This window comes from Macaca fascicularis, chromosome 3 (assembly GCF_037993035.2).
Source record: "Macaca fascicularis isolate 582-1 chromosome 3, T2T-MFA8v1.1".
In the NCBI taxonomy this organism is placed as follows: domain Eukaryota; kingdom Metazoa; phylum Chordata; class Mammalia; order Primates; family Cercopithecidae; genus Macaca; species Macaca fascicularis.
Window position 1 is genome coordinate 172178013 of NC_088377.1, and position 24965 is coordinate 172202977.

The window sequence follows — 24965 nt, forward strand, 5'->3', positions numbered from 1 at the left end:
GAGTATATAATGGCCTCCCCTGACACAGCTGCATTACAGGGGACTACTGATCTTCCTGAAGATCTACTCCTAAAACCTCTCATTATTTAGATCTGTAACAAGACTCAAATCTCAGGAGGTTCTGGGGGTTGACGCAAAATGTGACGTGTGATGATATGCAATACATACCAAAAAACTGCAAGATTTGGCCAATTTATGTTAATGGAAAGCTGGAAAATAGATATTCCAGAATTACCTTCCTGTATGGTTCTACCTTAGGGCTAGGCAAAAGAAAAATGTACACCACACTTAGAAGACAGACAAAAAGCAGCAGACATATGTTCTGAAGGTCAGGGTGGTCTAAGGTAATGAGAGGCAGGTTTAGTTTGCACTCATTTTTCTTTTTCCTTATTCCATTCCTTATTCCCCTTCCCCACTCCACATCCATCTCTTCTTCTCAACTGCCAGCCCCACTGACTAACAGCAATCCCAGGCCCACCAGAAACTTGACTAAGAACTGACAAATGTGGTAGCTATGTGCACTGACTTCTTTATCAGTCCACCTTTACAGTGTCATGCCAGAAGCTAGGTATTAACAGTCTTTATGACTTCACAGTAGATCTGGAGAGGGAGAGTTTTACAACTGCATACTTTAATTCTTCCATTTTCATGTCTTATAATGAACATTTATAAGTTTTATAAGCAGTCAAATAATTTAAAACATTTCAAGCAACACTCCCTAATTTAGAACACTCTTAGTTCCCTGGGAAAAATAAATAAAAGGAGTTTTCTCATCGTAAAAAAAATAAAAAAGACTTACATCATTAGATTGAAACAATCGCGTCATTGCAAAGAAGGCTTCAGTAGCTTCCGTTGTTCCAAAGTGTTCACCCTAAGTAAAATTTAAAACAATTTTTAAACTTTAAAATATATGTATTCATATATATGTACACATCCACACACAGGATTTTCTATTTCTGCAAAAATCCTTTAGAACTCAAGAAAAAAGAATCTCTTTGTAAACATTTTGCCTCTGCAATTTTTCTGGCTTTCAATCTATAAACCCACATGGTCATTTATCCCCCCTTGTTTAAAATAATTCAGTATCACATACCACGCTTAAAAGTTCTAGCATAGTAGTCTCTAACCTTTTAGTAGAAACTATTTTAAATCTCCCTGAAGTACTGTAGTTTACAAGGAGGCAGAAAATTACAGCACTCACAATAGGACGTTATTATTACACTGCCTAAGAGCAGAGATCACGTCTATAATCTAATGCCCAGCACAATGCCTAACATGTCATAGGGGCATAATAAATATTAAAATGTAAGGAACCATCTATTAGGAATCTCAGCAAAGTGGCAAGAAGGGGACCAACCAAAAGGGCAGGAACCAGATTCATCGTATAAAAAAACTAGGCTTAAGGGGCTGCTATGTAGCTCAATATTGGCTCAAGCCCCTAAAAACATGCTTTGGATCAGAGCTTCAAATGCTTTAATGTGCACGACAATTCATCCTGGGATCTTGCCAAAATGCAGATTCTGATTCAGTGGCTCTGTGGTAAAGCCTGAGATTTTGCATTTCTTTTTTTTTTTGAGATGGAGTCTCACCCTGTCGCCCAGGTTGGAGTACAGTGGCGCAATCTTGGCTCACTGCAACATCTGCCTCCCCGGTTCAAGTGATTCTCCTGCCTCAGCCTCTCAACTAGCTGGGATTACAGGCGTGCACCACCACGCCTGATTAATTTTTTGTGTCTTTAGTAAAGACGGGGTTTCACCATGTTGGCCAGGCTCGTCTTGAACTCCTGACCTCGTGATCCACCCGCCTTGACCTCCCAAAGTGCTGGGATTACAGGCGTGAGCCACCACGCCTGGCCTGAGATTTGACATTTCTAACAAGTGATTCTAACAAGTGATGCAAATGCTGCTGATCTGGGAACTACATTTTCTGAGCAATGAAAAAGTGTTAGATAACGTATTTCAAAACATCTCAGATCATAGATTACCTCAAATATTACCATTTCAATATTTAATGTCTTCAATAAAAACAATCCTATATAATAATATGTTACACTCAATCACTTTTCAGAGCTTCAGATTCCACATAAAATATAACTAGTCTTCAATCTATTTGCCATAGGTATAAGAATAAATTTTGGTGAAAAATACTGACAGTTTAGGATGAAAGATAAAGTACAGTAAGTTTATACTTACTTAAAAAATTAGTGTATCCAGCCTGCTCATCAGCAAGAGATTTATCTCTCTTTCATAACTATTTACTGAATACCCAGAAGTCTGTGTGTTTTTTAGTTATATAGGAAAACCTTACATCCTACTTTTTTACGTGAAACTCAGAAAACACATAGATATGTCAACTCTCACAGAAATTCAAAAGTATCTTTCTATAAAGCTCTACCAAGGACTAGGCAAAGATAAAATGTATGTTCCCAAACTTGTTTATATAGTTAATTGTGTTTATGCTGTGCTTGGTAATTTCCTTATCAAGATAATTAAATGTTTCAACATGAGTTGCTTCATCCAAAAGGTAATGGCCAACATAAAAATATATGTTACTCTCAATCAACTTTGACCATTCAGAACTTTTGTTTATACAATGGATTTAGCCAACTTGGACACAATGTGTGCTACGAAAAGTTAAACCCAATTGACTATGCTTTAAATGTTTCTTATATGCCAACACAGAGGGATTATGTTGTTTGTGAACAGATACATTTTATTTAAAACTATGTGCTTGATGATCCGGCACAGTAGCTCACATCTGTAATCCCAGCACTTTGGGAGGCTGCGGTGGGCAGATCCCCTGAGGTCAGGAGCTGGAGACCCACCTGGCCAATATGGTGAAACCCCGTCTCTACTAAAAATACAAAAATTAGCCAGGCATGGTGGCACATGCCTGTAATCCCAGCTACTCCGGAGGCTAAAGTAGGAGAATCGCTTGAACCAGGGAGGTGGAGCTTGTAGTGAGCTGAGATCATGCCACTGCACTCCAGCCCAGGGACAGAGCGAGACTCCATCTCAAAAAAATAAAAAAAAATAAAAAACTATGTGCTCATTGTTTAGTCCTCATTTGTAAACAAGAAAACTTTATTAAATCTCTGAATGAGGTCTTCAGTCACAAAACAAAGTAAAGATAAAATATTCTCTTAGAATTCAAATTGGAAACCATGGTTATCCTAGCACCATATGTAAACCACCTGAGGTATATGGCATATATGTATGTTTTATGTGTCCCTCTATATGTGTATAGACACATATAGTCAGCCCTCCAGTCAGCCCTCCATAACCATGAGTTCTGAATCCGTGGATTCAACCAGCCTCAGATTGAAAAGGAAAAAAGTGGGCAAAGGATATGAACAGACACTTCTCAAAAGAAGACATTTATGCAGCCAACAGACACATGAAAAAATGCTCATCATCACTCGCCATCAGAGAAATGCAAATCAAAACCACAATGAGATACCATCTAACACCAGTTAGAATGGCAATCATTAAAAAATCAGGAAACAGGTGCTGGAGAGGATGTGGAGAAATGGGAACACTTTTACACTGTTGGTGGGACTGTAAACTAGTTGAACCATTGTGGAAAACAGTGTGGCGATTCCTCAAGGGTCTAGAACTAGAAATACCATTTGACCCAGCTATCCCATTACTGGGCATATACCCAAAGGATTATAAATCATGCTACTACAAAGACACATGCACACGTATGTTTATTGCAGCACTATTCACAATAGCAAAGACTTGGAATCAACCCAAATGTCCATCAGTGACAGACTGGATTAAGAAAATGTGGCACATATACACCATGGAATACTATGCAGCCATAAAAAAGGATGAGTTCCTGTCCTTTGTAGGGACATGGATGCAGCTGGAAACCATCATTCTCAGCAAACTATCGCAAGATCAGAAAACCAAACACTGCATGTTCTCACTCATAGGTGGGAACTGAACAATGAGATCACTTGGACACAGGAAGGGGAATATCACACACTGGGTCCTATTGTGGGGAGGGATAGCATTAGGAGATATACCTAATGTAAATGATGAGTTAATGGGTGCAGTACACCTGCATGGCACATGTATACATACGTAACAAACCTGCACATTGTGCACATGTACCCTAGAACTTAAAGTATAATAATAATAAAAAAAAGATAAGCAAAAATAAAATCAATAAAGTTATAACAGACCTGAAAAAAAAAAATTCAAGGAAAAAAAAAACTGGGTTTGTACTGAACATGTACAGATGTCTTCTTCTTGTCATTATTCCCTAAACAATACAGCACAACAACTATTTACACAGCACTAACATTGTACCAGGTATTATAATCTAGAGATTATAACCTAGGTATTATAATCACAGAGATGACTTAAAATATATGGGAGGATATGTGTAGGTTATATGCAAATACTACACCATTTGTATGAGGGACTTGAGCATCTATGGACTTTAGTATCCAATGGAGGTCCTGGAACCAATTCCCCACTGTTATTGAGGGAATATGAATCCATGAAACAAAATCATATTTTCTAAGGCCCTAGACATTACATGAGTTTTTTTTTTTAAAGTCTGGGGCAAAAAAAAAAAAAGAAAATTAATAACAATAGTAGCAGGCAGAATCTGTATTTCATGAGTGCAAGTATTTTTTGCTGGTTTTGTCTGCTATATCCCCAACACCTAAAACAGTGCACAGGACACAGCAGCTATGCAATAAATATTTGCTGAATGATGGAAGGAAAACTATTCCTGAATGCTTACTATGTGTTCAGTACTATTCTCAGTGCTTTACACTAATGATCTCATTTAGTCATTACAACTCTGTAACAGGTATTATCATAATCCCCATGTAGAGAAAAGGACATCAAGGCACATAAAATGGTTAAGCTACTGCCCTGAATTATTTTAATAGCAATGGTGAGGTAGGGATAATAAATATAAAATCTGAATATTAAAAATCAAAGCTTTAAAACATCATGATTACACACAAAAGAAAGAAAATACCTGGAATTTGCCTGATCTTGCACTATATTTTCAGAAAAACATGAAGATCTCCAAACACATGTAAACAATATGTTCTAACTAGTACTCATTAAACTGAAACCAAAGGATTTATTGAGAATCTACTACGTGCATCACTAGCTTAGGATCTCAAGAATGAAGAAGAAGTACAGGTTAAACATCTCTAATCTCAAAATCCAAAATCTGAAATGCTCCAAAATCAGAAACTTTTTGAGTGCCAGTATAACACTCAGTGGAGACACTCATTGGAGCATTTTGGATTTCGGATACTCAGAGCAGGAACAGCCAGTATGTATTCTGCAAATGTTCCAAAATCCAAAAAAATCTGAAATCTAAAACACTTCTGGTTCCGAGCATTGCAAATAAGGTATACTCAACCTATATATGTCATAGTCCTCATACTCAAGTCTTACATATTATTTTGTTAACCAAACGTTATATATGTTAAAATTAAGTGAATTTAAAATAAATAAATATTTACACTTTCCAGAAAGTATTTCATTGAATCTTCAGTATTTGTATTCCAGGACACACTTATCTGAGGAAAATAAAAGTAATTTACCTGGTTTAGTAAGTAAAGAATTTTCGTAAGAATATGCAAACATCTTCTTGGATTGATTGGAGTTTCATTGAATATACGAGCCTATGAAAAAACATAAAAAACACTGTTATTTTTCTACCTTTTCTATCATAGATTATAGCAAATCAACTTTAATACAGACTATTTTTAATCACAGTATCCAAAGAACATGGTCTATAGTTCTCAATTTACTAAAGCATCTGATAAATTATTACATGTGGCCCTGATTTTCCATCCTATTTATTTCTAACTCATTCCCTTAGGTTGACTACTTCAACTTTACGGGCTATACCAGTTAAATAAGGATCACAATACTGATCTGTATCATACTAATACAATGACATTAATACAGATAACTGATTTCAATAACCTTGCACTAAACACCCCTTCTTATATTTAAAATTCCCAACCTGTAACAGTCTTCATGTCTTTGCATTTCTATAAGCTCTAAATTCTCGTGTGACAAGTAACCCCTCTTCCTTTTCCCTTAAATCTATATTCCCTAAACTCTGTTACGTTCCTTATTTTGGGTGTTGTGATCACAGTAGCCCAGGAATTCGCTGCCCACCACTCTAAAACAGAATAGAAAAGAAAAGGCACAAAATGCTTCCCAGTCATACCTCCTGTAAAACAGCACTCTTCTCCAGATGCTGGAAAGGATTTGAGCCACTACCTATGTATAAAACAAAAAAATGTCCTGAATAGCTGTTTTACACAAACTTATGTATTTTCCAGAGAAGGGTACTGAATGCTTGGTAAGTGAACACTTGGATGGCACAGTGATAATCATTGCTAATATGCATACAAACTAAATGAAATCATTCTGATCCTGGCTCCGTCACTGCCACACTCGAAGAGCTGAGACTTCTCTTTTGCAGCAACCCTCTCCAAAATGAGTGTCTTCTTTCCCTGCCCTCTTTTTCCATGAATGTTACAAATGTGTCATTTCCACAACGAAGATTAATGAGATTGTGGTAGGGTGCTTCTGATTTCCTTAGGTAAGCACTAGTTTGTGTGTTTCTAACACTTAAGGAGAGGCAGAAACGAAGTTTCCCAGAGAATCACGCAGACGTAAACCTTCAAGAGGTCGTGGAGGTTGATTAACCCAACCCCCTCTCACACCGTGGGAGATGCTACCAAACACTGGGATTTTTTTCTTTTTGAGGATGCTTGGCATCTTCCCCATTTGCTCTGGACCAAAGACGGGTATCAAAACGCAGGTCACTTCTGGACGCCTGAGCATTCAACGAGCTGTGTCCCAAGGCACAGTCTTACCCCCGGGGAACCGGACAGAGCCTGGGGTCCCAGGAAAACGATAAGGTACCAGGCACCTGAATGTTCCTCCACACACACACCCTGTGCCGTCGACCCCAGCCCCGGGAACAGGGTGCTCCCACTCGGGGTCCGACCCTACCAGTACCCCTGGCCGCGGAGACGCGCGCACGCTCTCGCCCCCGCCGGGGGCCCGCGCGAAGGGGCGGAGGCGGCTCGGAGCGGATGCGCCGCAGCAGGAGCGGGGCGCGCGCGGGCGCCGGGGCGGGAGCGCGCGGCCCGAAGGGAGGCTCCGGCGCCTGGGGGAGGGGCTACGGGCAGGCCCCCGGCGGCCGCGAGGGGAGGGGAGGGGCCGGCTCCAGCTCCGGCCCCCTGGCACGCCGGCGCCCACGCCCCCAGCCCCGCCGGCCCGAAAGCAGGTGGCGGCGGGCGGGGGAAGGGGCGTCCCGCGGCTGAGGGTGGGCCTCGGAAGCCCCGCGCGTACCAGACTCCTCGTCCTTCTTGTCGAATTTTTTAATCATCTTGGACGACTTCCCAACGCCCAGACCCACCGCAACCGTCCCAGGCGCCGCAGCCGGAGAGCGGAAGAGGCTGCAGGAAGGCCGGCCCCGCGCTCTCACGCCGGTTGGGCCGCCGCGCCGTCACTCGGGGCCAAGGCCCGCCCTCCCCGGCCTCCCTCGTCCCCCGGGGACGCAACCACGCCCTCTCCTGCTTCCGCAGCCGCCGGAGGCTTGGGCCAGACCCTCCCGGCCCGTGACCCGGGAGCCCACGCCCGCAGCAGCAGGAATGTGGTTTTATTTGGTTGGCGACCTCTGCGGACCCCTCAGTCTCAGGAGAGCGAGGCGGGAGGACTGAGGGTTCTGTGTTCACCCGATGACCGTGGCCTTTTTGATAATCCACTGCGGGGCCCTCCCGTTGCGGAAGGCGCTCTCCCCGGGCGCGGTTCTGGTGGGCATCTCTTCCAGGAGCGATGCGAGTGTCAGTGGTTCCCGAATCACCTTGGAAATCGGCCTTTCACTCGCTGACTTCTTGGAAGCTACGACAAAGCACAGGCACCCTGGTGAACGTGGCTTTTCAGAAGTACTCGAAGGATGCTTAATGTGAGATATGAAGGAGACCCACTTGAAGGGACCTTTAAAGGCTGGTCTTTAAAGATTTCGGACCGTGTAATACCATTCCCAACCTATTTTATAGTTTTTGGATTCCTTCATTTCATCAAAACCCAGTGTAAAACACACTGCCTGTTTAGAGCCTTCTTTGTTCAAGCCTACTTCTTCCAGTGATTCCGTCTGACACCATATTGACACTTAAGAAACTCTCTAAATTAACGTGCATTCATTCCTAACTCATGTTCCTCTTTCTGAGTGTATGCTGGCTTTCTGTTCTCTTGTCTAAGAGCGTGGCTAAGAAACTTTGCCTTTGGCTTCAGTGGCATTACTGTTTAGAAATGTAAATTGAGTCTATACTCAACAGGATCGTGCCCCTGCAAAATTAGAGAAATTCTAACCTAGATTACATTCTACATCCTAGGGAAATTCTTTCCCTTAAATATAGATTTAAGATGAACTGTTGATATCCTACATATGGTATCATTTAAGATTTACCTCCGGCTTGGCTAAATGTACTATTATTAACTACTATGTTTGCTTTATATGGCTTGTAAAGTTCAAGTTATACTTTGTAGGTGGAGTTTTCCTTGAAGGAAATAGAAGTCTGCACGCATTTATTCTGGAGGTGAAAATAAATAGGCTTTGGGGAAGGAAACATCCTCTTCCTCTTCCTTGGCCCAAGAGTATTGGGAACCTAGGCAGACACAGTGTAGATAATAGGCCCAGAGGTTCCCAAGAATGGGTAATGCCCCGGAGACCTGCTGGGAAGTAGAAGGACCTGAGTTCACATTTGAAGCTGACCCTAAGACTAGCCCCTTGTAAAGCAAGATAAATCATTCTCTGCTGTTCTTCAGCTTTTCTGTGTATCTATGAAGTTTTGTTTAATACCACAGGTTGGTTTTAGCTGTGCAGTGTTTACGGAATTAAGAGCAGCAGTAGGTGAAAATGGGGTGGGGTGTGGTGGCAAATAGGTATAGCAGGAGCAGAGAAGCCTGAAGAAGCCAGTTAAGGGATGGTATAATATGACTCCAGGTCTCTGGTATCAGGACTATTTGGACTGAGGATGGCTGGCAAAGGGGTTGAGCAATCACTACAATGGCTTTGTGGGAAAGGCAAGGATACTTTAGGGAGTCTCCGAAATTGCTTGAGGAGAGAAAGCTAGTAGGAGAAATGAACCTTGTCTTAAAACCATGAGCTGGTGAAGTCTGAGGACCCACCAATTATGTATCTAATCACAAATGTGTACTCAGTGCCCTGAAATTCTTCATTGGGTCCAAACTGCCTACTGAATAAAATCCAAACCCTTATTTAAATAATAAATTTAAGGCATTGTGGTATTTTTGATATTTTGTTATTGTTATTTTTGTTATTTATGTTTTGTTATTGTTGTTCGTTTTTCAGACAGGGTCTACTCTGTTACCCAGGCTGGAGTGCAATGGTACAATCACAGCTAACTGCAACCTTAAACTCCTTGGCTCAAGCGATCCTCCTTCCTCCAGCCCCCCAAGTAGCTCAGACTACAGGTGCATGCCACCACACCCTGTTAATTTTTTAAAATTAATTTTTGTAGAGACAGGATCTCACTATGTTGCTCAGGCTAGTGTCAAGCCCCTGGCCTCCAGCAGTCCTCCTGCCCCAGCCTCACAAACTGCTGGGATTACAGACACCCCCAGCCTCTCAAGGCCTTTTATAATCTGTTTCATCTCTTTCACATATTGAAAGTGCTATTGTTGGTGCTTGATAAATGTCTAACACTTAGTAGGAACCCTAGAAATACTGTTAAATAAATGATAATACATGAGGAGGATTCTCATTGTACCCTCTGCCATACAACTTTATTCCAGGCCCCTTCTACCCCATTCCCTACCCCAATCCCAGAGACTTTTATACCTCTAAGACGCACAGACTTATCCTTTGGCCCTTTTAGAGCAGTTTCTTCTTCAAAGTATAATATGCATACCACTGGGTGGTTCTAGGTGATACACAGATAAACATTCTAAAATTTCATTATTATAAATTTGACTTAAGTGTTTCAGAAAAACATATAATTTGTACATCAAAACCATGATGTCAATGATACAGTATTAATTAGGACAAGAATTTTTTAAAATCCTTTTGAAGAAAAATGCTAAGTAAATTAACAGAGCAAATAATACATCAATGTGGCAAAAACTCTTAAAGTGCTGGGTGATATAGCTTAGTAAACACTGCTAGAGTTTTCTTGTAATTTGAGGATTTAAACAGGGTCAGAAGCTTTGCACCTCTTGAGCCTCTATTTGTTATTAGCTTCCATGCTATAGGGAAAAATAGTCTCCAGGACTACCACGAGAGAAGCCAGTTTGCCGCATCTATAATCCTCATGGATTGTATCTCCAGCCCACATCTCAGTCCAGTAAGCGTTTGCTTTGGAAGAGAGAAGCTTACCATCTTTCCTCATACCTCTCTCATGGACTGGAGCAAAGGTGAGCTGAGGGTACGTTTTTTTCTGCATCCTCAAAGCGTAGACTTTTGAATACTTCCCTTCGCTCTTGAAATCATTGTCGGTGGAAAACCTTAACAAAGAAAGTTATTTGTTTAGTAGATCCTAGGGCGGGCGGATTCATGGAACCATTCACTTTATATTTTATTTTATGTATTTACTTTGAGACACGAGTCTTGTTCTGTCACCCAAGCTGGAGTGCAGTGGCATGATCTTGGCTCACTGCAACCTCTGCCTCCCAGGTTCAAGCAATTCTCCTGCCTCAGCCTCCCAAGTAGCTGGGATTACAGGCACTTGCCACCACGCCTGGCTAATTTTTGTATTTTTAGTAGAGACGGTTTTCACCATGTTGACCAGGCTGATCTTGAACTTCTGAGCTCAAGTGATCTGCCCACCTTGGCCTCCCAAAGTGCTGAGATTATAGGCATGAGCCACTGTGCCCGGCCTTCACTTTAAAGTTGGCTATATTCTCGGAGAAGACAAGACAATGATAGGAGGCTGTTGATTGGTGCCAAGTAGGAGTATTGTTCCATGGCAAGGGGTGCTTCTGAACTTAGCACTGTAAATAAACCTTTGGAGGAACTCCAGAATCTCTTCTCTCCTCTCTAAACTACACATAGGCTGCTCTTGTAAGTAGTTTCAAATAAAACCTCTTTTGTCTAATGTGTTCTCATAGCACATTGTTCCTGTGATATAGCGCCTAACTTGTACTGAGGGTACTTTTTTTTTTTTTCCTGTTTCTTCAAAGCACAGACCTTGGAATATTTCCCCTCAATCTCGAAACCATTGCTAATGCAAAACCTTGGTTTTGCATGACTGTTTCTCTTTGATTCGAGTGTAAGTGAGGTTAGGGTCACGTAGGGGAAGTTGTATCTTATCATGCAGTTGTACAACCAAAGAGTATGTCATTAAATTTATTCCAAGCCCCTTCTACCCCATTCCCTACCCCCTTCTACCCCATTCCCTACCCCAATCCCAGAGACTTTTATACCTCTAAGACACACAGACTTCCCTTTTAGAGCAGAAACAGGAATAGGGAAAAGATAGGAAAGAAAGTGAGTACAAGAAGAAGCAAGATTTCACCTAAACCATTGTTCTCTCTTGGATGTAGGATCGTCCGACAGTGTCAAAGGGAAGATTGGTTTCAACTTAGATCTTAACTTTTTTTTCTGAGGCATGCGGGGCAGCCAGAGGTCTTCAGTGGGTTTGTGCTGATGATGACTCTCCTGTAGGGAAACGAGGGAAGAAGAGTAAGGGAGTAAGCTGAGTCTCTTGGGATTTTAAGTTTGGACCGAGTTCCTGGACTAAGTTCCAATTCCCCTACAATGATGGAACAAAACCTATCAGAGGGGCAAGTGGGAACTCAGAAACCAGAATCAGAGGAAGCCATTCCCTGGGAGGGAAAACACTCTTTTCATGGACAGATTACTTGTCCAAAGCCTGTTCAGTTTCCTAAGTAATTGATTAAATTTGCCTGCTGGCCCTTGGAAGTGAATGGCAGAGAAAGTGACCCGCTTTGGGGAAGGATTCAACCAGTGAAGTCCTTGGGAAACTAAACATTTGGCAATAAATTGGGAAATAGATCCATGGGACTTTACCTTCCTTTCTTGGAGATGGCTACCTCATCCACATTCCATTCTCCTTAATGAGAAGGCCATGGAATGGGATGTTGTGAAGTAATAATTATATCATTACTAAAGGTCATAGAATCAGTCTTTCAGAAAGAATCTTATGTCATCCAGTCTGTTTGCCTGACCCTCCTAGCCCCTCCATAATCTCACTATCAAGTGATCAATCTTTCTATACCTAAAAAAAGAAAAAGATTTCACCTTTGATCAGCCAATTGATATCTCCCCGTAACTTTTACCCTATAGTCCAGAAGGAGCAAATCTAGTCCTTCTTCCACAGAGTCCTTAAACATTTTGAAGAAATCCATCACATTCCTCCTAAGCTCTGTCTCTTCCAGGCTAAACATTGCCAATGTCTTGAACTTTTTTTCATATGACATGGCGTTGGGTTCCTTTTTCTTTTTTAATCCCATTTGAGAAAGCTACAATTCATATTCTAACTGATGTGCGGCAATCTGAAATGAAAACAATATGCCAGGTGTAGTAATTGCATGGCATATCCCCTGACCCCGTGGAAGTGTCTATTCAAAAGTCGACTGGGAATGGTGGCTCACACGTGTAATCCCAGCACTTTGGGAGACCAAAGCGATGGATCATTTGAGGTCAGGAGTTCAAGATCAGCCTGACCAACATGGTGAAACACTGTCTCTACTAAAAATACAAAAAAAATTAGCCGGGCGTGGTGGCGCGTGCCTGTTTTCCCAGCTATTCGGGAGGCTGAGGCAAGAGAATTGCTTGAACCCAGGAGGCGGAGGTTGCAGTGAGCCAAGATCACGCCACTGCACTCCAGCTTGGGCAACAGAGTGAGAGTCTGTCTCAATAAAACAACAACAACAACCAAAAGTCATCAATTCTGAGAGCCTTCTTTTTTTTTTTTTTTTTTTTCTTGAGACAGACTCTTGCTCTGTCACCCAGAGCTGGAGTGCAATGGCGTGATCTCAGCTCACTACAACCCCTGCCTCCTGGGTTCTAGCGGTTCTCCTGCCTCAGCCTCCCGAATAGCTAGGATTACAGGTGCATGCCACCACGCCCAGCTAATTTTTGTATTTTTAGTAGAGACAGGGTTTAACCATGTTGCCCAGGCTGGTCTCGAACTCCTGACCTCGTGATCTCCCCACGTTGGCCTCCCAAAGCGCTAGGATTACAGGCGGTGGTGAGCCACCATGCCCAGCTGAGCCTTCTTAACTGCACTATCTAACATTGCCACTCACATCCGTCACATTCCATCTCCTTATCCTGCTTTGTCATGGCATTCAGCACATTATACATTATCTGTGTGATCATTTGTTTATGGTCTAAGTCACTGGAATTAAGCTTCATTAGAGCAAAGACTGAGTCTTAGCCGTTAATATATCCCTAGCACCCCTAATAGTACCTGGCACATAGTAGATATTCAATAGATGTTTGTTGAATGAATAAATGACCAAACTAATTGATTAACATATTGAGCTTTTGCTATCAGAATCTTAAAGCCTTTTTGTCTTTAACACTTGCTGCTTCTGAACCATGTCTTTTCAATTCTGAACTTACTCTCTTTAAGCTCTTGTATTAGGTTGGTGCAAAAGTAATTGCAATTTTGCAATTATAACAGCAAAAGCTGCAGTTACTTTTGCACCAACCTAATGATTTTAAGGGAAAGAAATCCGTTTGAGTTATCTTAAATAACAGGTGTTTTACCGTAAGAGCACATGTGCCTAATAACTAAGATATAGATAACTATCCAGCCAGAAGAAGAGCAAAACTCTAGGAGAGCTGGACCTCATATCAGAAAAACAGTAACTGAAAAGTTATTTGGAATCCAAGATAACACTAGCGAAGGACCACTGTCTTAATGCAAACATCACTCACATGTTTCTCCTACTTTCTTCCCATCTTCTTCCTTCTCCTCCCTCTACCTTGTTCACTCCTCACCTTTACTCCATAAATAAATATATATATGTGTGTGTGGTTTTTTTCTATCTATAGCTTCTGCTTGTTTACTTCTATTTCCTACTTCCCTATAACTTCAGCCTTCCCATACTCTACTTCATGGTTTTTTCACTACCTTTCTTCCTCATGGTTTGAGTCTATTTTTTTTTTTTGAGACAGAATCTGTTGCCCAGGCTGGACTGCAGTGGCGCAATCTCAGCTCACTGCAACCTCCACCTCCCAGGTTCAAGCAATTCCGCTGCCTTAGCCTCCCGAGTAGCTAGGACTACAGGCATGTGCCACCACGCCCGGCTAATTTTTTGTATTTTTAGTAGAGACAGTGTTTCACCATGTTAGCCAGGATGGTCTCAATCTCCTGACCTCGTGATCTGCCCGCCTCGGCCTCCCAAAGTGCTGGGCTTACAGGTATGAGCCACCGCGCCAGGCCAGTTTGAGGCTTTTCTAGTCCCACTCTGTGTGTCCTTTCAGCTTTCATTGCTACTGCTTCAATCTTTTCATTTCTTAATTCAGAGGCCTGGAAACAAGACTCTGATTAGCTCGGGGATTCTGGGTGTTGGTAGGTTGGTTGGTTTTTGTTTTGATGTGTTTTTTGTTTGTTTTGGTTTTAGGGTACCAATCCACATCACAGGTCACTATCCAGCCTATGAAGTTTGCTTTGCTCAGTCTCATATCCTCCTCTGGTCTCAGCTAGGAGTGGGGACAGGGTTATACTGTACCAACTAGAACTTCTTAGGACGTTCCCTTACTCAGGAGACTGTGGTAGGGTCAGTTTCACTTAGAAGGGGCTGTTAGTATAACAATCACTGTAATAGATCTATCTAGTACATTCCACAACTTGCCTACTAGAACTCACTCTCTTTTTGGATGCATACCTGGGCATAGCAAAGAATGCTTTTCTTGTATATGATTCTAGGTTTACAAAAGATTATCACATTTGTCCATCAAGGGAAGGAAAGGATGCTGCAGGAATATTAAAGAGGCATGGTAGATATCAGACGTTTCAATCTTCTTGGGCTTGTTCCAGTCAGATAGCCCCATAAAAGTACCATGGTGCTGGTCTTTGAGCCTTAACTCTATCCATTAGTACAATTTAACTGGTACCACAATTTCCTCATCAATATGATTAGGTTCCGCATCTGAGCTGGAGGGTTCACAGAGTACACAGGCTATTGGAAGAAAGCTCTTCCTGCACCCAGTTTACATGATAGCTTTGTATTTCCTTCTGCACATTAAGCAGGGCAATCCTGGCCTGGCATTTATCCCTTTCTCAATGTATGGTTCGCCCACTGCCATGAGAAACTACCACTGAGCTTACCTTAAAAGGGCACAAATTCTGAGACCTAAGAGACCACATGCAGTAAATTCATTAACTCCTTTGTTAGTATGTGCCATTGGATATTAGCATTTTATCTTCCACTTGAAGGAGAATCTCTCACTGTCATCCGTCTAGCAACTATGGAAACACTAACCCCAAATTCACCACATTTTATTATAAGGGTCTCACTTGGGTAATCCTATGCCCAGCATAAAATTTCTGCTAGAATCCTTTGTTTGCACTTTCACTTAACTCATTTATTTAATTTATTCTTGTTAGATTAGACCCGCTCTTGAGGCCGTCAAGACCTTTTTTAGATTTTGATTTTTTTTTTTTTTTTTTTTTTGAGATGGAGCCTCGCTCTGTCACCCAGGTTAGGGTGCAGTGGTGCAACCTCGGCTCACCTCAACCTCCGTCTCCTGGGTTCAAGTGATTCTCCTGCCTCAGCCTCCCGAGTAGCTGGGACTACAGGCGCCCGCCACCACGCCCAGCTAATTTTTTGTATTTTTAGTAGAGACGGGGTTTCACCATGTTAGCCAGGATGGTCTGGATCTCCCGACCTCGTGATCCACCCGCCTCGGCCTCCCAAAGTGGTGGGATTACAGGCGTGAGCCACTGTGCCCAGCCAGGTTTTGATTCTTAAATATTTCTTAATTCAATTTTCTCTACTTCCTCGCTAATGATGTAGTTCAAGTCTTCAGTATCTCTCACTTTGACTATTTTAGTAACATCATAACTTATCTTTCTGGGTTTTGTCTCCTCCACAATTACTAATGCACCTTTCTTCAACCTCCAAAACAGTCTTCCTAAAATGCAAATTTGTTTGATTACATCTTTTTGTCTCCTGCTATTTACTCTCTGTTTTTAAAAATTTTTTATTTTATTACTTTTTTTTTGTTTGAGATGGAGTCTCGCCCTGTCGCCCACGCTGGAATGCAATAGCATTATCTCGGCTCACTGCAACCTCCACCTCCCAGGTTCAAGCGATTCTCCTCCCTCAGCCTCCTGAGCAGCTGGGACTACAGGCATGCACCACCACACATGGCTAATTTTTGGATTTTTAGGAGAGATGGGGTTTCACCATGTTGGCCAAGCTGGTCTTAAACTCCTGATCTCAAGTGATCTGCCCACCTCGGCCTCCCAAAGTGCTAGGATTACAGGTGTGAGCCACCGCACATGGCCCTGCCATTTACTCTCTTACATCTTCCTGAATACACCTCATTTTCCCATGTCTTCATGCCTTTGCACTTTCCTCTGATTTGATATTTTCCTGTTCTTTTGTCATGGGTCACTTCCCTACTCACTCCCTTTTTCCCAACAGAAATACTGTATTCTACATTACTTCCATATTTTGTATATTCTTCTATTACTTTTACATATCTCATTTATTGATCTCTCTCCTATTAGACTCCAAGTTCCTTTAAGATAGAAACTGTCCTGTAATCATCTTTATATTCTGGTTTTTAGCTTACTGTATCCTTAGCAATTGCTTGTTGAATGGAATTTGAGCTTCTTTAGTCTATAAAGGAGTTTCAAAGGTTTGACTACTGTGATGGTAAACTCCCTTCTCTGAAACCCGAAAGTAATGTGTACCAAAGCATCATTCTTTACTCCTTTCCCATTTACATATTCATCACCGTTTTTATTCCTCATTTCCTGACTCATCTTTTACTACTTTATTCTCAACTAGAAAGTCAGTGGCTAGTCTACCCTTTGTTAGTTACAAATTAAATATCTTTGACCAAAGAGGAACACTTTCCAATGAAGACCCCATTTTCTCCCTGCAATGAAGTTTCAGTACCCAAGCTTGTTGAATTCTGAATCCCAGGTTCTCCAGATGCTGTTTTGTGAAGCATAGGATCAGGAATAAGAAGGAAGAGATAGACCAAGTGCAGTGGCTCACACCTATAATCCCAGCACTTTGGGAAGCCGAGGCTGGAGAATCACTTGAGGCCATGAGTTTGAGACTAGCCTGGGCAACATAGTGAGACCCCCATCTCTACAAAAACAATTTTTAAAAAATGTAGTCAGGCATGGTGGTGCACACCTGTAGCCCCAGCTACTCAAGAGGCTGAGATGGGAAGATTGTTTGAGCCCAAGAGGTCGAGGTTTCAGTGAGCCATGATTTTGCCACTGCAGTCCGGCCTGGGTGACAGAGTGAGACCCTATCTCAAACAAACAAACAAACAAATTAAGAGTTGGTTTTCTGAGTACTATTCTTCATGTTAAGTTAGCTTCCTTCTCAATGCTAACTCCTAATTCTTCAGGGTTCACATTTCGGGTTCCAGGAGGCTTCTGCTTACCATGACCTTGAGCAGTAAGTCCTTGGAAAAGTATTTTGGTGCACTCTCCTTGTCCTGATGGGTGATTGAGCAGGGAGGTGGGTTGTTGGTCATAATCAGTAAGGTCTTATCCTGGTCATACTCTGTTACTTTTAACATGAAGCTGGTGGTTTTCCTGTTTTGAGCCAGGAATTTCTGCAGTGCAGTGGCCTTCAGAGGCTTATAGTACTGGGCCTGAACAGACAGAAGGGTTTCCAGAAAGAAAAAGAGATTAGGCCAAGAGCAGGTTAACAAATCGGTTGGCTAATACTTAGCTTCTGTGAGGTAAGAACAGAAGTTGGACAAACTTGCTGCAAAATTTGTGGGGTTTTTTGTTTTTGTTTTTGTTTTGTTTTGTTTGAGACGGAGTCTCACTCTGGTGCCTAGGCTGGAGCACAGTGGCATGATCATGACTCACTGCAACCTAGACCTCCCAGGCTCAAGTGATTCTTCCACCTCCGCCTCCTAAGTAGCTGGGATCACAAGCACATGCCACCCTGTCCAGCTGATTTTTGTGGGTTTGTTTTTGTTTTTGTTTTCGTTTTGTAGAGATGGAGTTTTGCCATGTTTCCCAGGCTGGTTTCAAACTCCTGGGCTCAAGCAATGCACCCATCTCAGCCTCCCAAAGTATGGAGATTACAAGAGTGAGTCATCACACGCAGCCCTAAAATGTGTTTATCAGAAACTATCTGAAGTTCTCAGTCCCTCTCTTTCCTTGGGGCATTCCCCTGAAAATACACTAAGGGGCTGGGGCAATGCGATGGAAAGGTTTCCATGGTAAAAGGAGTCAGGTAACTTAATTCTTCCAATATAATGGGACAAGCAGAGAAGTTTCTACATGGCTAAACCGAATTGGCCTTGTCTCTACAACTCTCTCTAGGGTACAGGGGGAAAGCTACCAAGGACCAAATCTTGCTCAAGGAATTCCTCAGGAGTAGGCACAGCCAAGTGCAACACCTTCCCATATTTACATCTTCCACACATCAACATTTCTCAGGCCCAACCACATTGACATGTACTCACAAGCACAATGTTAAAGGAAAAGCAGCCACAAAAGATAGCATGTCACTTAAGGTATGGGTGAAGAAGGGGCATTCCCACTAAATTTGCCTTTCTCTCAATAGGAGAAAGGCAGAGGGTTAGGGGGGAAGGAAGTGAAAGGGAGAAAATGGATTATAAATACTTTTTTTCCTAGTCATAAATAGGTTTTCTCAACTTAAAACAAATTAGCGGTGGGGACCTACTTTCTTCCCAGTTCTTGTCTCCCACTTTGCCACCCCAATCCTCAGCCCTGCCTCTGGCATCGTAACCTAAATGAAGCTCTGCCTGCCTGTCCTGAGAGTATGCCCACTCACAGAAGCCGGGGACACTTGGAGGCATTAGGGACACTCGCAGTGGGCATCTGCACTACTGCTGAAACTTCCCCTTAGAGATCTTGGAGGAATGCTTTTCCTACCTACCAAATTTGGATGGACTGTGTAATGCCGAAGGTTTTCTAGAACAAATTTTGATCGCCCGACTGCATCATAAATCTAAAGAGGATAATCAAAGTTAGTGGTTTGAAGTTGCATGTATCCTAAACAGTATTCCATTCCTTACCTCACCTTAGTCTCACTAGAGAACTGGTCTCTAACTTACACTAAGTGAGAAGTACAGTGTGCTTCAGGTTTTGTACTCTAGGTTTCCAGAACAAGGGCCCCAGCAAGGAGACCTGGATTCTAAGACCTCCTGACCGTGACGTTTGTCAGCGGAAATGGGGCCAGCCTTATGAAATGTCAGGGAAAGCCGTTAGGAGGGGAAGTAGAGTAGGGCAGCATCAGTTCAGACTGGGACAAATCTTTCTAAGGAGTCACCTCTTTTTTTTTTTTTTGCCTTTTCCATAGCTATAGGAGTGAAATGAGGTGAAAATCAACACGGAGGACAAATCTTTAAGGAGAAAAGCAAGTTTCAAAGGGGCATTAACTTAAAAGTTATGGGTGCAAGGGGGCCATTGGGTCAACTCTGCCAACTGAGCTGGCAGCCAGCCTACTCACAGAAAAAGGAAGAGCAGTGCATGTTGCAATTTTGAACATCTCTGCAGTATGAAATTCTTTCAGAAATGTTGCAAAAAGTAATTGAATTTTGGTAACACTTCTGTCTAGCACTTTGCTTTTTTTTTTTTTTTTTTTTTACTAGTGGTAGTCCTGGATGTTAGTGGATTATCTGAGTGTCATATCTGGTAGTAGAGGAGCTGAGCCTTTTCCATTCCCTTTCTGCTGACCTAGCGTTCTTGCTTCTCCTCTTGCATAGCCCTGTCTAAGGATGAATCAAGGAGATAGGAATACAAGGAGATAAAAGCTCTGAATTATCTTCTTCTGGTTTGGCATAATCAGAAATCAGAAAAAAAGAAGAGTGCCTCATAATCCTGTGTTTGGATCAGCATTTCTGTTTTCTTTTCTTTTCTTTTTTTGTTTGTTTTTTCTTTTAAAGACAGGGTCTCACTCTGTCCCCCAGGCTGGAGTGCATTGGTGCAATCATAGGTCACTGTAATTTTGAATGCCTGGGCTTAAGTGATCCTCCCGCCTCAGCCTCCCAAATAGATGGGTCTACAGGCACGTGCCACCATGCCTAGCTATTATTATTATTTGCTTATTTATTTTTCTTTTTTTGAGACCGAGTCTCGCTCTGTTGCCCAGGCTGGAGTGCAATGGCATGATCTTGGCTCACTGCAACCTCTGCCTCCTGGGTTCAAGCAATTCTCCTGCCTCAGCCTCCTGAGTACCTGGGATTACAGGCTCCCACCACCACACCCGGCTAATTTTTGTATTTTTAGTAGAGACGGGGTTTCACTGTATTGGCCAGGTTGGTTTCGAACTCCTGACCTCCAGTGATCCACCTGCCTTGGCCTCCCAAAGTGCTGAGATTACAGGCGTGAGCCACCATGCCTGGCCTATTTTTTAATTTTTTGTAGAGATGGGGGTCTCACTGTGTTGACTAACTCTTGGGCTCAAGTGATCCTCCTACCTTGACCTCCCAAAGTGCTGGGATTACAGGTGTGAGCCACCACGCCCAGCCTGGCTCAGCATTTCTAAAGATTGTCATACCTCCCCCATCAGGAGGCAGTATGGTAAGGTGTGTACAGAGGAAAGGGAACATGCACTGAAAAGTGAATAAAGCAAGAGGGCTAATGGAGAAGTGGGAAGCAGTCAGAATGGGACAGAACTGTGAGGTAAGAGGAGATCCTGCTATGCTCCAGGAAGAAAAGGCCAGAAGTTGGCAATTCTTGGCAGTTGGAAAAGGAGCAGGAAAAAGCATAGCAAAGCCACTCCACAAATTCCTTTAGAGAGGGTGGGATGAACTATGAGATGGTGGGATGGATCCAAAGACTCAATTATTTAATTTTTACCACCTTATGGAAAACTGAAATTCATTTGTTGAAAACAGAAATATATTATGAAAAACCTGCTTTACAACTATGAAATGTATGACATATTTAGAGTCATAGAAATTAGCAAAAACTTATTTGGGAGAAAGGTATGAAGACCTTTTCCTTTATAGCTTTTTTGTTTTGTTTTGTTTTTTGTTTTGTTTTTAAAAATAATTTTAGGGGGAAAGTCCCTGGTGAAAATGTTTTTACTCCTGAAGTTTTCTGAAGTATTGCATGTCTGTTCCAAATTAGCCTCTAGCAGTTGACTAAACCCACAAGATTGTCCAAATTGGAATGTGTTTTTAGTTTTGTTATGTTGAATTTCACTATCTGTGGCTGATTAAATAAAAGTTGGCCTGGAAAATTCACTTGAATGTGGTAAACATAGGAAAACAACCAAGATATGCATTGGAGTTTTGCTACAAGAGGTAGTTTAAAGTCTGCATAAGTTAGGATTTGACACGCTCTTACTCCCTAAGATAGGTTTCTGCTTCCTGGGTTTTATGTCCTAATTTGTTGCCGATGTGTCCTGTTCCTTCTTTTTCTGTGCTCTATTTGTCTTTAATAACATTTGACAAGTTAACCTTGTTTTCTACATACATTTTTACTCCTTTTTGCTTTTCAATAGGAAAGTCTGTGACACCCAGCTTACTAAGTACACTAAGCAACTCCAAAGAAAAATTAAAATTGAACACTTAATAACGCTCCTTACCTCTTTGCCACTGACAACCATTCCTTTCTCACGTTTAGCTGAGCTATTTTCTGATGTCTTTGATTTGCCGTTTTGAAACCTGAAAAAGAGGCAGAACATCCGGTTGCACTTTCTGGCTCAGAGGCCTGGCCTTCTGCATCTTGTCAGTCTCCCTCAACGAAGTTTGGAGGCCTGACTCAGGCAAGTCCAATTTAGGTGATCACATCACTAATTGACTAAGTAGTAAAAAAACTGGACTCATTATCCAGCCTGCATGCTAGGGAAAAGCAAGACTTCAGTTTAGAGAGTTAAACAAGTGGCACCTTTTGGATGACTCAATGACATCCATTGAGTTGGTTTCTTCTAAAAATAAGGATTTTAGACCTTTCACAGAAGTGCTCTAACAGACTGCTTAAGGAAATTATTTTGGGCAGTTAGATCCTCACAATACCCTTAAAAACCACCTACTGTTTTGAATATTTACCTGCCTATTCTTCTTCCACATGGAAATTGCCCTATTTTTGCCAGTGATTGGCCAATGATTAGCCAATGAATCTGTGAGAAGGAATATAGTTAATAGAATCACACAACTAAGTTTCCAATTCTTGTTGACCTTGCTTGGATTACTGGCTCTCGTGTCTTCCTAACCACATCTCTGAAGACTTCTCTTCTTAGAACTAGAGTAGTAAAACTAATCAACAATGGCAAATATTTCTGTACTCTGCTCTTTTACCCTCACCCTAATACCAATTCTCTTTGCAGAAAATAGGGTGAAACAGATTCTATTCTTCGCTATTCTTTTTAAACCCATTTGCTGCCAGAACATAATGTAAAATACTCCTCAGTAAGATTTGGTTAATGATTAAGATGAATGGCCTGCTTCTTCCTTGGAGATAGTTCCATTGGGGGGTTAAATTAGCTCAAAGTAAGAATTATGCAACTATCTCAACTAGACCTCTCTCCTTTAAAAATGAGGATAGCAGAATAAGGACCAAAATAAAGGTAGAAATAGCCAAACTATGTAGTTTGTAGGTCAACTGGCTATAGCATGCTACAAATAATCCCCAAATCCATGATTAAATCCCATTCAAGGATGGCTATCTTCCATCTGTTGCTGGCCACCAGTTGTACTATTAACTCAGGTCAGAGGTCTTAAAAATGGTCGCAAGTGGAGTAGGTGACCCATGATGGAGAGACCAAAATTTATCCCAACTTAACATCTTAAAGTTTGTGCCCTTTTAAATGGTCTTATTGCATTGTTATCTAATAATTAGTAATACAATATAATATTTATTGTAGCACTTTTCAAAATGATTCTTTGATACCTAAAAGGAAGCACAGAATCTTGGACACTTTTCTTCAGGGCCAATTTAAGGCATAGAACTATATGAAAAGCGCTTCTTTAGCCCAACAGCGTCCATCTGGAACAAGCTGGTGCTTTCTTTTTGATAAAAGCTCCTTTAGTTGTTGCATGAAGTACAGACCAAGATCTGGTTTTTGATCCAGGAACAACCAGTCAATTAAAATATGTTTAATGATAGTCTACTCTGTGACCAGCCCCATTCAAAGTGCTGTGGGCTATGCAATAAGTTAATATAAAGTGGTGTTTATAACTTAGTTGGGCAAACAAGACTACATACTTGGTTTGTCTCTTTTGGCTCATTGCTGTTGACTGCGAGTTGGCCAACCCAAGGCAGGTATTCACCCAAGGCCAAATTCAGTGTCTCTGAATAGTCCACGTTCTGCAGGGGTTCAATTCAATCCAAATATTCTTTGCTTAGCACACAGTGTGTACTCAGCCCCATTCTTGAGCCTGTATGGGAAACAAGAAAAGACTAATATGTGCTATTGTAGATGTAGAAAATTCACAAGACATGTGATGCTTGCTCTTAGAAGTTAAGTTTATTTGACAAATGGGGGGAGGTGGGAGAAAGCGATTATCTAATGTAAAGCAATAATGACAAATACATGCTCATATATTAGGTAAGTCACTTTATCTCTTGGAGTCTCAATTTCCTTATCTGCAGAACGGAAAGTATTAACTAAATGATTTAAAGGTGACATTCTAATTCCATGATAGTGATGAGATTTAAATATAAAAAGATCTGAATAAAATTAATTCACATGTGTCTGTAGAAGGCTAAAGGTGGAGAAGCAGCCATCTTTCAATTTTCTTCTCCTCTCAACAAAGGCATGCTCATCCATAGATTAGGCCTGAGAACCTGGGAAAAGTGTGTGTATATATTGGGGGTGGGAGGATTGCTATGCTTTTTGATATAGACCATTAGAAATGGAAGATACAAGCTGATAATGTAGAACCTACCATTTAGAGAAAAGAAAGGTCAATGAGCCTTGGAGATGTTTCCTAAAGGATGTGGAGCTTGAGCAGAACCTCGCAGGATGGTATATGAAGTAGTCTAATTGGAAGGTTATTTGTTGTTGTTAAGTAGGAAGAAATAAAAGCAGGTAGGTAGAATGGAATCACATTATAGGGGCCTTGACAATTAAGTAGAACTTTGAAAAGACCTACATCAGCCCAAGTTCCTACGAAGCCCACAGGTTTAGTGGAAAGCCCATAGAGAGGGGTTTATGTCTAACTTGATTGTCTAGACAAACCCTAAAGATGATTTCTAGAGTTTATGACAAGACTGGGCTAAACACTTAAAGTTCCCTTCTAGGGAAATAGACTAATAAGCTTTTCACCCTTTTCTCACCTTTAATTTTTCTGGAATTGTAAGTCCAGTTCAGGTATATGTTGAAACTAAAATAAAAATGAGCTGTCAAATTGGGCAGTATAAGTCCTGGGTTGTTAGTCTGCAGCTCAGGCTGAAAAACAAGTCACACAAACACAAAAACTACATTCAAAATAAGAATGGAAAAACCTGGTGAACACTACCTTTAAGAACATCAGGAAATCATAGTTTGGTGAAGAAGGCAAAAATCTTTGGCATGGGAACTTTCCATTTTGAAAATATCTTAATTATTCTTTTCTGGATTCTGGAGGAGACAGAGAGAATTTGTGATGAATAGGCAATCTAGAATACTGAGGTGTTCTGTGTTGGAGACAGAGAATGAAAAGGCCAAAACTTAAAGGCATACTTAAACAAAATCTGTCAATTTCTTATTTTTCCAGCTTATGACTTCCCTACACACACACACCCCTTCACCATCTCTTAATCTACCTCTACCTAAGCCAATGTTTTCACTGCATTCTTC

At 41.6% G+C, this 24965-nt stretch overlaps 2 protein-coding genes across 5 annotated transcripts in view; both read right to left on the reverse strand.

Moving 5' to 3' along the window:
* Positions 1-7447, reverse strand: part of COPG2 (COPI coat complex subunit gamma 2) — a 161115-nt gene extending 153668 nt beyond the window's left edge. For 2 of the 4 annotated variants that reach the window (XM_005550786.4, XM_005550785.4), the window contains exons 1-4: positions 7356-7447; positions 6220-6272; positions 5582-5662; positions 800-871 (exon numbers count right to left, since the gene is read on the reverse strand). In XM_005550786.4, coding sequence (XP_005550843.2) covers positions 800-871; positions 5582-5662; positions 6220-6272; positions 7356-7392 — 243 coding nt within the window. In that variant the 5' untranslated portion in view covers positions 7393-7447. Of the gene's footprint in view, positions 1-799; positions 872-5581; positions 5663-6219; positions 6273-6930; positions 7133-7355 lie in introns of those variants that run through there. The other 2 variants (XM_074035992.1, XM_045388339.2) reach the window with 1 other exon arrangement.
* A 201-nt stretch (positions 7448-7648) lies between these two features.
* TSGA13 (testis specific 13) lies at positions 7649-23564 on the reverse strand. Its single transcript, XM_074035996.1, has 7 exons — positions 23390-23564; positions 21771-21849; positions 19113-19184; positions 17635-17847; positions 11543-11685; positions 10420-10532; positions 7649-7907 (listed from the first exon to the last, which is right to left on the reverse strand). The coding sequence occupies exons 1-7, from the start codon at positions 23410-23412 to the stop codon at positions 7738-7740; spliced, it is 813 nt and encodes a 270-aa protein (XP_073892097.1). The 5' UTR covers positions 23413-23564; the 3' UTR covers positions 7649-7737.
* Between the last annotated feature and the right edge of the window lie 1401 nt (positions 23565-24965).